The sequence below is a fragment of the Salpingoeca rosetta genome (genome assembly GCF_000188695.1).
Source record: "Salpingoeca rosetta unplaced genomic scaffold supercont1.21, whole genome shotgun sequence".
Classification (NCBI taxonomy): domain Eukaryota; class Choanoflagellata; order Craspedida; family Salpingoecidae; genus Salpingoeca; species Salpingoeca rosetta.
The window spans coordinates 90,295-101,160 of record NW_004754913.1 but is presented as its reverse complement, the minus strand read 5'-3'; the positions used below and the strand labels follow the sequence as shown (position 1 = coordinate 101,160).

The following is a 10,866-nucleotide window of genomic DNA, read 5'->3' as shown; positions in this document are numbered from 1 at the left end:
TGTACGCAGCAGCTGCACGTGCTGCCGCTGTGTTCTGCGATTGTGCCGCTGGTGGCGTGGTACACGCGCGTTCGCCTGCACTTCCAAGGTAAATTGGCGCGCGACAAGGTGCAGGGCGAGGGCGCCATGACCCACGCGCAAGCAGTAGCAGAGATGCAGGCCGCTGGCGTGGAGGATGCGCAGAGCCGCTTTGACGCGTTTATGGCGGCGTGGAACCGGATCGTTGCGCACCAGGCGCTGTTGTTTGAGGGCGAGACGATGACAGAGGACGGGTCTGTTGTGCAGGACGACGAGGCGCCCCACGGCCGGTTCGAGTGTGAGCCACTGCAGCCCTTCCCGCCCATGTCGCCTGCAGCGCCGCTGGCGTACTCGCTGCTCTCTGACCGGGGAGAGGGGTCCCGCCTCTACATCATGCTGCACCAGCTCACGCACGTGCAGAACCAGCACATGGACCGGGTGGTGAACCTGTGCGAGCCCGGTACTGCGGCGCACCGCGCTGTGCAGCAAGGGCCTGCTGGCCAGGTGCTGGTGCAGAGCGTGGACGTGACCAAGGCGAGGCCGCACCAGGTTGTCTCTGTGGTTGTGGACGACGGTGTGGTTGCGCACGCGTACGCGCACACGGCGCTGGGCCACGGACGGCGCACGATTGTCAACTGGCAGGCCGTGGAGAACATGGTGCTGCAGCACACGTTTGTCGGCAAGGTGAAGTTTGAGCGTGTTGACCCGGCCAAGTGCGGGTTCCTGTTTGGGCAGGAGCAAGGCGTGCCCTTCCTTGAGCTGTGCGACCGGCTGTTCACGGCGCACAAGCAGTACTGCCGCTCCATCACCCCCGAGCGGGTGCGGGCCATGATTGAGTCGTCCAACTTCCAGCCGTCCATCCACGACCTGCGCAGCAAGCTGGAGGTGCTCATGTCGCAGCTCAACGACCACCTGCTTGGCATGGGCGGCGACGCGTCTGGCGTGGGCAACTTGCTGTGCAGGACGACGCTGGCCGAGTTTGCGCTGATGGCGCGGCCGGTGGATGCCACGTCGCTGGCGCTGCTGCAGTCGTGCGGGTGCCACGACCTGGCAGTTGGGCAGCTCTTTGCGCTCTTTGAGCTGGTGTACGAGCAACTCATCTTCCAGGAGTCGCGTGGGCACACGCCGCTGGAGGACGAGGCCGATGGCGCCATTGTCCGCGACCTGGGGGAGGCGCAGCGGGCCGAGCGGTTTGTTCCTGCCGCGGTTATGCACACGCTACGGCGGTTCTACATCACCCACTACGCGCAGTACCAGCACATGGGTGACATGCCGCTTGCCGACTTCTGGGGCAGCCTGATTGAGGAGCCCGTGTTTGTCATGGACGACCTGGCGAACCCGCAGCAACAGCTGCAGCTGCCAGACTCGCTGCTCCTGCGTCACGTCGTGCCGCTCTACGTCTGGCTGCACCAACTGCCGCAGTGATGTGTGCGTGTGTGTGTGTGGGGTGGGGGGCTTGTGGGTTGAGTGTGTGGGTGGGTGTGGGTGGGTGATTTTTGGGAGTGGGTTGTGGAGGGGGGGGATGTTGGGAGAGGGAGCTGTATGATGTAGATGAGTGTTGCTTTCAGTTCTTTGACAATGCGTTGTCGTGTTACGTTATTCTCTTGCTTGCCTGTGTTACTGCCATTGGAGGGAGTTGTGTTGTTCAAGATACACACAAGGTCCTAAGGTCTGCATTCATGGCGCGCCCTTGAAGGTCTTCCTTCCTTCCTTCGACAATCGACGATTCACAACACCACAAAGTGCACAATGCTGACAAACCCACACATCGCTGCTGTCCTTCGGTGTGTCGAAGGCGGTGAAATTTTCGATTTCGCACGTTTGAGGTGGTTCCGTTGCACACGCACCACCAGCAATATGGCTTCGACTGCTGCGCCTTTGCTTTGCTTCGCTTCGCTTGCTTGCTTGTGTGTGTGTTATTTTTGGGTGTGCAAGCAGCAAGCAAGCAAGCAAGAAGCAAGCATCAGTGCAGCAAGCAACCGCACGCACGCACGACAAGCAACACCTTCTTCTCTTGTGTGGGTGATTTGTGACGTGCACACATCCTCTGCTTCTGCTTCTGCTTCTCCTTCATCTCCGCCACGTCAAACATTCGACGTTGCACGAGCAGCTAAGGCCAACCACACAGCCAGCCCAGCACAAGGTTTGTCTTTGATTGATGAACATGTGTGAGTGTGTGTGTGAGTGTGTGTGTAAACGTGTGTGCCAATGTGTGAACATGTGCGTGAGGCGTGTGTCATTTTCCCTTCAACCACAACCACAACCACAACTTGCTTGTGTCGTTGTCCGCATTCCACACCAGTGCGTTCGCGGTGGGTTGTCCCCCACGCGACAACAGCATCAACACTTGCACCATCATCACCATCAATCCGCCTGCATAACGCACGCATACCACTTCTGCCTGTTTCTCGTGTTTGGGTGTCCCACCAACCAACACCCCCAACACACCGTTTTTTTCGCCTTCTCCCCACTCCTGTGCCTTCCTTCTTTGCTTCTTCCATCCTCCCAACCATTTCAGCGACAGCACGCGCTCGCTGATCGTTGGTCGGCAATCACCGCACCAACAGCACCTCAGCACTCACGCTACTCCCTTCTTGTTGTTGTTGCTCGGCCCCCAATACTTTCTCTTCCTGGGTGGTGGTCAAATCAGATCGTTTTCATTTTTTGCGTCGTTCCCGTCGTTCCTGTCGTCGCTTTCGACTCCAGCAGGTACGTGTATGTGTGTGCATGTATGTCTGTGTGTCAGTTATCGCCAACACCACCACCACACCACGTTGCACGAGCACATTTGTTTGTTTGTGTGTTGTTCGCAGTCGATAGTCGTGTGTGTTCGCTCGTTCATTTGCCACAACGGGCACTGATACCGTGATATCAGGCCTCCTTGACCTCTCCCCCCCCCCTTTCCGTTTTGCTGCTTCCATTGCCCGACACACACTGTCACGCACGATCAACAAAAACAACTACTTCCACCACTTCTGACTGACACACCACCTCTTACACCGCCTTCGTCCCCTTCTCCTTCCAACAACAACAACACACGCATACGATGAGCAGCGCCTTTGAGTGCCGCAACGCCCGGCCCGTTGCCCCTTCACCGCCTTCATCGCCAAAGGCACGGAAGAAGAAGCAGACGACCAGCAAGGCCGTCTTCTCGCCTTCCCCCGTCCATTGGTCCACATCAACAACAACAACAGCGACAGCAGCCAGAGGCAGCAGCAACAGCTACAACAAGAAGAAGCAAGGTCACAACGGCAGCAGCGCCAACAGCAAGCCAGCACCAGCAGGTCTCATTGTTGTCAAGCGGAAGAAGAGGTCCACCAGCACCCAGCAACAAACCACCACCAGTGCCCCTTCGCCAGAGCAGGTTCACTCACCGCCCTCACCGCTGAGCAGGCCCATTCCCAAGCCATCTTCCACTTACACCACCTCAGCACAGCACCACCAGCAGTTCCAGCAGCAGTGTCACCTCACCACTGCCACTGCAAGCACCACAGCCGCCGCATCAACAGCGAGGGTTGTTTCCCCAACCGAAACGTCTGCGTTCGTGTCCCTGGAGACCATGCGAAACGCCGGTATTCGCCACCCAACACAGCACCACCACAACACCACTGCCACCGCCATGAGTCGCCGTGACAACGCCACAACCAAGCACCAGCAGCAGCACAGCCCAGGCAAGCCCCACCACGAGGATGACATGGACGACTGGGTAGAGGCCGAGCTGCGGCAGGTCACCGACCGCATGACATCCGATGTCGCCAACCCATCCAAGACGACGGCAACAGCGGCGTCCACAGCGGGCAAGGCCGACGTCTCCACCACCGGCAATGGCGACGACAGCGACGAGGAGTTTTCCGATGCCAGCGACGTGCTTCGTCTCGACGCCACCACCACCACCACCACCATGGCCGAGGCAACAACAACACCAACAGGCAAGACAACGACGACCGCCACAGCAACAACAACAGCCGCCGTGACGTCGCTCCTGCAAACGCCAACGTCAGGCACCACCAACGTGTGGGCTGCCCGCGCCAACAAGCGTGCTGCGGAACAGCAGCAGCAGCAGCAGCAGCAGCAGCAGAATGGGTCGCCACGCGGGTCTGGCGCCAACAGCCCATATGAGGATCCGAGCAACGAGCGGATCCAGCAGCTGTTGGAGCAGCGGCGGCATGGGGCGTCACCGGCCATGACGCAACGCGAACACCTGCTCACGTCGCCGTTTGCGCACTTGACCAAGGAGGAGCGCATGGAGCGCGTGGTGAAGCAGGTGCACTTCTACTTTGGTGACCGGAACTACCCGACGGACAAGTTTCTTCGCAAGCAGGCGAAGAAGTCTGCAAACGGGTGGGTGCCGCTCTCCGTCGTGTGCACGTACAAGAAGATGAAGAAGATCACAGACGACGTGCCGCTCATGGCGGAGGCCCTCAAGCACTCGGATGTGGTGGAGGTGAACGACGAAGGCACAGCCATTCGCCGGCGCAACCCGCCGCCAAAGTTCCACCCCGAGGCCATTTGCGCCGCAACGGTGGTCGTCACGTTTGTCAACCCGAGAAAGGTGGACCACGCACGTGCGCAGGAGATTATCACCGCCGCCCTCAACCCGTTTGGCCGCATTGTTCAGATCAGGAAGGTCGACACCTACGAAGACGTCCCAGGTGTGTTGCTGTGTGTGTGTGTGTGTGTGTGTGTGTGTGTGTGTGTGTGTGTGTGTGTGTGTGTGCACTTTTGTGTGTGTGCACTTTTGTGTGTGTGCACTTTTGTGTGTGTGCACTTTTGTGTGTGTGTGTGTGTGCACCTTGTTTTGTGCACATGCCCATTCCACTTGGATGCACAGCGCTGCAAGCACTCTTCCGCCCACCACCTCCCATCGCTCACCTCATTCCTCCTCCTCCTCCTCCTTCTTATTCCTCCTCCTTATTCCTCCTCCCCACCAACATTACCTTTGGATGCAGATGAGGTGACGCACTTCTATACGAAGATGCTGAACAGCGCCATTCCCGCCAACCTCCTCAACACCTCCCGCGGGCCACGGTACCTCGTGGAGTACGACTATGCCGACGAGGCCCTTGATGCCGCCACGGAGCAGGACGGCCGCGCCTCTGTCTTCCACCGCACCCTCGGCAACCTGCACATTGCCCTGCTGTACAAGCGCCGCAAGCAGCGTGGCGGCGACGCCTCGGGCAGCAACCGCTCCAGCGCCGTGCAGACCCCGATGAGCGCGTCCACGTCGCGCGCGCACACGCCCGTGATGTTCCAGCAGATGCCGCGCCAGGGCCACCAGCACCACCAGCCGCAGGGCAGCCGGCCACAGCGCGGGTGGGAGGCGCTTGCTGCAGCAGGAGGCGCCAACACGACGACCACAACCACCACAACGACACCGGGCACCGCCACGGCGAGGCGGAGCAAAGGCGGCTCACCAGGCCGCAGCAGCAGCGTGGGGCGGGCGCGCGCGTCGTCGCTGGACAACAAGACGGCCCGGGCCATGCAACAGCAGTACCTGTCGCACGTGGACTCGACGGTGCCGACGCCGCCATCGCAGAGCAGGGGTGGCCGGCAGATGAGCCGCACCCCGGACCCGGCGCAGATGCGGCGGCACCGCGCGCACACGGTGGACTCTGCCACGGGCCGCCGCAATGCCATGCAGAAGCGCTCCCCGCTCGGCAAGAGCATCACCAACCTCAACGAGAGTGGTGGCAGTGGCGGCAGCGGCAGCAACAGCTGGCGCAGCGGGGACCACACGGCTGCTCTGCTTGGAACCCCGCCATCCATGGGAGGCACGACGCAGACGGGCGGGAGTGGCCGGTCCAGCCCAGGGTCCTCGCCGCTCAAGTTCTCCCACTCACCGCTCGCCAAGGCCGGCAGTGCCGACAAGCTCGTGGCAGCACACTCCGCACCCCGTGCAGCAGGTACATCATTGGTGTTCCTGTGTGTGCGCGCATTTGCACGTGTGTGTGTGTGTGTGTGTGTGTGTGTGTGTGTGTGTGTGTGTGTGTGTGTGTGTGCTTGTGTTGAACTCCACTCAATTCCCGTGGTCGTCTTTCTTGCTTTCTTGCTTTCTTGCTGGCTTTGCTGGTTTTGCTGGTTTTGCTGGTTTTGCTGGTTTTGGTGTGCCTTGTTCGCCATCGCCCATGCACGTGCTCACCCACCCGCTTCTCCTGCTCCCGTGTATCTGTTGCACGCGACCCATGATCACAGAGTCCCCAAGCTGGCGCTCTCGCAGCCAGTCTGCGTCGCCGCTGCCCTCTGTCGGCTGGCGTGCGACGACAAGCAGCCCGCGGCCCGTGCCTGTCTCTGGCCGCACCACGCCCGCCATGGGCGCTATCAAGCGCCTCCCGCTCGGCCCAGACGGCAGCCGTGGCTTCAAGCTCAAGCGAAGTGAGTTGTGTGTGTGTGTGTGTGTGTGTGTGTGTACCTGTGTGTGTGTGTGTGTGTGTGTGTGTGTACCTGTGTGTGTGTACCTGTGTGTCTGTACCTGTGTGTCTGTACCTGTGTGTGTGTCTGTACCTGTGTGTCTGTACCTGTGTGTGTGTCTGTACCTGTGTGTGTGTCTGTACCTGTGTGTGTGTCTGTACCTGTGTTTGTGAACGCTCGTGCACACGCCCTGTTTTCTGGATTTGACCGACCATCTCCCCCCCCCCGCCTCTACCGTACCCTTCCAACTCACGCTGTCTCCCACCGTATCATACACACACTCTCTCTGTTCTTCCTTTCGTGTTCGCCAGCCCTCGTCAACTACTAAACGGGCCAGGGACCCACCCGTCGATTTCAAGTGCTTGTGCCAGCCAGCAATGGCGCCATGTCCCACGCCACCCCGCATACACACACACACACACACACACACACACACACACACACACACACACACACACACACACACACACACACACACACACACACACACACACACACACACACACACACACACACACACACACACACACACACATGTCGCCACTGACACGCTGCCACCCATGGTGGACTTGTCTTGTCTGTTGTTTCGCTGTGAACCCATTTCAAGACCCACTACAAACGTACATGTGACAAGCGTCGTTGCTTGTCACAGTCTCTCGCCCCTTACACCCCCTGCAGAGAGCGTGTGGGTTGTCGTAGATAACTGATCCGTCGAATCATCACCAGCATCATCGTGAGAGTAAACGAAAAGGCAAACTGCCACGAATATGCAACCAAGGAAGAGCGCGAGTGTGTGTGTGTGTGTGTGTGTGCCTACGTTTCCCCATCACCCTTCCCCAACCCCCGTTAACACAACCTCGTGTCGTTGTGACAAGTGAACCAGCGTTGCATCCAAAAGGGCGTTTTATTCATGACAGCAGGAAACAGACGAGAACACACCAACCAGCACGCACAACCAGTTTAGTCCCTGTTCTTGTTCTTGCCACCACGAAGCAGACCGGTACGGCGGGCAGCGACGAGACCAACCTGGAGGGACACGAAACGAAGGAGAAAACAAAAGGCAAAACGAAACGGGCCGCCATGCGTGAGCGTATCAGCAGTGAAACAAGGCAAGCAAAGCAATTGTTCTGGTGCCAAACACGTGCGAGACATTGGCAGCGTCACACGTATGCACGCGTATGCACACATACACATACACACGCCGGGCAATCGCAATCGCAATCGCAATCACCACCACGACCGCAGCCAGCACTGACAACCGACGACGAGAACGCACCTTGCGGCCAGGGGGAGTGGCGCGAGCCACAGTCGAGGGGTGGCCAATATGCTGATGGTTACCACCACCGTGGGGATGCTCAACTGGGTTCATGGCAACACCACGGACACGGGGCCAGCAGTTGCGCTTGGCAGAGTACTTGTACTTGGCGTTACCGGCCTTGAGGAGGGGCTTGTCGATACGACCACCACCGGCAACGAGGCCAATCATGGCACGGCATGTGGAGGGCATCGTCTTCTTGGTGCCAGAGGGCAGCTTGACACGGGTCTTGTTGGCGTCCGTGTTGTGGGCGATGATGGTGGCGTAGTTACCAGAGGCACGGGCGAGGTTGCCGCGGGAGCCGGGCTTCTGCTCGAGGTTGCAGATGATGGTACCCTCGGGCATCTCGCCAATGGGGAGGACGTTGCCGACGGTCAGCTTTGCCTTGCGGCCGCAGTAGATGAACTGGCCAGTGTGCATGCCCTCGGCGCAGATGAACAGCTCCTTGCGAAGCTTGAAGCGGTAAGGGTCACGGAACACAACCGTGGCAAGAGGGGCACCACGGCCAGGGTCATGGATGACTGGCAAGTGCAGACGGTGGGGGTGCGGGAGGCAGAGAAGAAGTGAGACTTTGTGCGCATGGGCTTGAAAGTGTGGCAACACGTAGTTGTGTCAACAAGGGGCGGGGAACATCGCTTTTGCAACTGTCCCTGATGTGGGCTTGTTTCTCACAAGCCGAATCACCTCATCCCGTTGTCACAGTCGCTCCCTCTCTCGCAGCCCCCTTCTGTTTGAATCGCTTCTTATCATCCCGCACACAAGGACACATGGGCATCAAACTCACTGTCCTTGACGAGGCCCTTGATGTAGCCCTGGCGCTCGGAGAAGTCGAGCGTGCGAAGCTTGGCAGCGCCCTTGCGGTGCTTCGTGTGTGCGCGGAAGACGGATCCGCGACCCTTACGCTGAACGCGAATAACGCGACCCATCTACACACACCCAAAGAAAAACAGGAGGGCACGGAAGCAAGAGGAGAGCAACGTGTGAGTGCATGTGTGAGTGACTGAGAGTGTGCGTGCCCGTTGGTGGTGCGCTGTGCAGTGTGCGCGTGACGGACGTGAACAGCACACCCACACGCCTGACACACTCGGCACACAGAATCACACGCAGCGGTGCTGTTGGTGTGAAGGGACGGTGTGGCTGGTGGAGTCACTTGCTGGCTGGTGTGTCTCATCTCCGCTGCTGGTGAAGCGTTTATCTCCGTTCGCGTGGGGACAGGCACTGGCGGCTTTTCACGTGCGCTGTGCGGGTGATGGCTGGCTGGGGCTGTGCTGGCTCACTCGCTGCTCACAGCTGTTGCGGTTCTCCCCATCAACACACGACGACCGCACGCACACACGCACACACGCACACACGCACACACGCACGCACACGAACACACATATAAACACACACGCATCCCCCGCTTCCTTCCCCCCCCCCCTTTTCCTCCACTCAACACACACACCCACACCACGGGCACACAGGCACACCCGCACGATGCCGCTTGGCGCATGCGCCGATATCCACTCACCCTGCTGGTGGTTGGTTTGGCTGCACGCGAGGTGGTGAGGAAAAAGGCACGGCGTGCTCTCTCTAATGTGAATCCAGTTGAAAATTGGCGAAAGATCGCTTTACATAGAGTGCACAAATTCGCTGACTCGACAAAAAATCACCCAGCCTCGCTGTCGCCGGACACAGGCCGAAGACAAAAGAGTTGTTGTTGTGCCACACGACCGCTGGTCTCTGCTGTATGTTTCCACGACTGCTGCGACTGTTGCGACTGCTGCGACTGCTGCGACTGCTGCTGTTGGTGCGATGAGGCTGTTGGGGTCGGTGCTGAAGCGCCCGCTGCCAGAGGGCGACCGGTGGCGTAGATATGTGATTGAGTTTGTGGACTCTCGTCGCGACTTTCGCCTGGCTGAGATCAAGGCCGTCGCAGAGGTGCTCAACGTCAACTGGGTCCTGCACGATGACAACTACGACGACGAGGTATGTGAGTGTGTGAGTGTGCGTGTGTGTGGATGTGTGTGAGTGTGCGTGTGTGTGTGTGTGTGCGTGCGTGTGGGTGTGTGTGTGTGTATGTGTGTGTGTGGATATGTGTGCATGTCTGAACGCATGTGTATGTTATGTGCGTGTAAATCATACGAGTGTGTGCGTGTGCGTGTAAATGCATACGAGTGTGTGTGTACATGAAGTCTATTCTGGTGTGCATGTGCATTTGCGAACGCATGTACTCTCGTTTGCCTTTTCCGCATGCCCCACATCTGATCATTGTTTGTCACTGCTCTGGTTTCCTCCTACTCCTGCTCCACTCTCCTTTTTCTTTGCATCACTTGCAGACACTGCATGTGGTGGCAGACTTTGATGGCCCGGAGAGTGTGATGGTGGATGTGGCGGAACGGTCCATGCTTGTGCGCTACATTGCCGTGCTCTGGGGCTGGGGAACAGACTGGACATCATGCATGCAACACATTAACCACGACGCCCTGGTAAATCGATCGACGCTTAGGGTGGTGAAAACCGCCACGCACATGCCCCTTGGGGGGAGGGGGCCAAGAGACGAGATCAGCAAGCCTTGCAGTGTGTCTGTGTGAGTGTGTACATGTGTGTGCATGTGTGTGTGTGTATGTCTGTGTCTGCGTGCGTGTGTACATGTGTCTGCGTGTGTGTGCTGTGTCTGTGTGTGTGTGTGTGTGTCTGTCTGTCTGTGTGTGCATGTGTCTGTGTGTGTGTGTGTGTGTGTGTGTGTGTGTGGCGCTCCGATCCCACGTGGATGTTCTGCCAAGCGTGGGCTGCTCACCGTGCACTATTTTTCCCATGACAGGCACCATACAGGAAAGGTACATTCAAGTGCGACTTTATGTCTCGCTGTCGTAGAATAACTTCCTCTCGTCGCAAGAAGATCTTTGAGGTGTGTGTGTGTGTGTGTGTGTGTGTGTGTGTGTGTGTGTGTGTGTGTGTGTGTGTGTGTGTGTGTGACATGTGGTGGTTGCGGTTGACATGGTTGCGGCTCCCCGTCAATGTTTGCCTCGCATCAATCAGCACACTTGGCATCGCTGCGAACCTGGCCCCTTGTTCTGTCCCTCCCCATGATCCCGCCCCCACCCACACACACACACACACACACACACACACACACACATACT

The 10,866-nt window shown here is 58.7% G+C and overlaps 4 protein-coding genes across 4 annotated transcripts in view; 3 read left to right on the top strand and 1 right to left on the bottom strand.

The window, feature by feature from the left end:
* The window catches only part of PTSG_08020 (uncharacterized protein), a gene marked incomplete at its 5' end in the record, with an annotated part of 16,488 nt that extends 14,955 nt beyond the window's left edge, over positions 1–1,533 (top strand). Inside the window, one exon of the mRNA XM_004990985.1 lies at positions 10–1,533. Coding sequence (XP_004991042.1) covers positions 10–1,443 — 1,434 coding nt within the window. The 3' untranslated portion in view covers positions 1,444–1,533. The remainder of the gene's footprint in view (positions 1–9) is intronic.
* Positions 1,534–2,703: 1,170 nt separating this feature from the next.
* On the top strand, positions 2,704–6,754 carry PTSG_08019 (uncharacterized protein; the record flags this gene model as incomplete). Its single annotated transcript, XM_004990984.1, has 4 exons — positions 2,704–4,670; positions 4,968–5,921; positions 6,211–6,390; positions 6,738–6,754. The coding sequence occupies exons 1-4, from the start codon at positions 3,065–3,067 to the stop codon at positions 6,752–6,754; spliced, it is 2,757 nt and encodes a 918-aa protein (XP_004991041.1). The 5' UTR covers positions 2,704–3,064.
* Positions 6,755–7,305: 551 nt separating this feature from the next.
* PTSG_08018 (ribosomal protein L8) lies at positions 7,306–9,336 on the bottom strand. The gene is made up of 4 exons (XM_004990983.1): positions 9,252–9,336; positions 8,526–8,667; positions 7,703–8,262; positions 7,306–7,452 (listed from the first exon to the last, which is right to left on the bottom strand). The coding sequence occupies exons 2-4, from the start codon at positions 8,665–8,667 to the stop codon at positions 7,387–7,389; spliced, it is 768 nt and encodes a 255-aa protein (XP_004991040.1). The 5' UTR covers positions 9,252–9,336; the 3' UTR covers positions 7,306–7,386.
* A 199-nt stretch (positions 9,337–9,535) lies between these two features.
* PTSG_08017 (uncharacterized protein) overlaps positions 9,536–10,866 on the top strand; it is a gene marked incomplete at its 5' end in the record, with an annotated part of 7,145 nt that continues 5,814 nt past the window's right edge. The window contains 3 exons of the mRNA XM_004990982.1: positions 9,536–9,709; positions 10,060–10,209; positions 10,545–10,560. Coding sequence (XP_004991039.1) covers positions 9,536–9,709; positions 10,060–10,209; positions 10,545–10,560 — 340 coding nt within the window. The remainder of the gene's footprint in view (positions 9,710–10,059; positions 10,210–10,544; positions 10,561–10,866) is intronic.

Bases quoted from the DNA above. Each gene is read 5' to 3' on its own strand.
- PTSG_08018 (XM_004990983.1), bottom strand. From the start codon at position 8,667: ATGGGTCGCGTTATTCGCGTTCAGCGTAAGGGTCGCGGATCCGTCTTC. The intron at 8,263-8,525 runs GTGAGTTTGATG...TGCACTTGCCAG, and splicing joins CAAGGGCCTCGTCAAGGACA to TCATCCATGACCCTGGCCGT. The intron at 7,453-7,702 runs GTGCGTTCTCGT...GTGTCCCTCCAG, and splicing joins CCACTCCCCCTGGCCGCAAG to GTTGGTCTCGTCGCTGCCCG.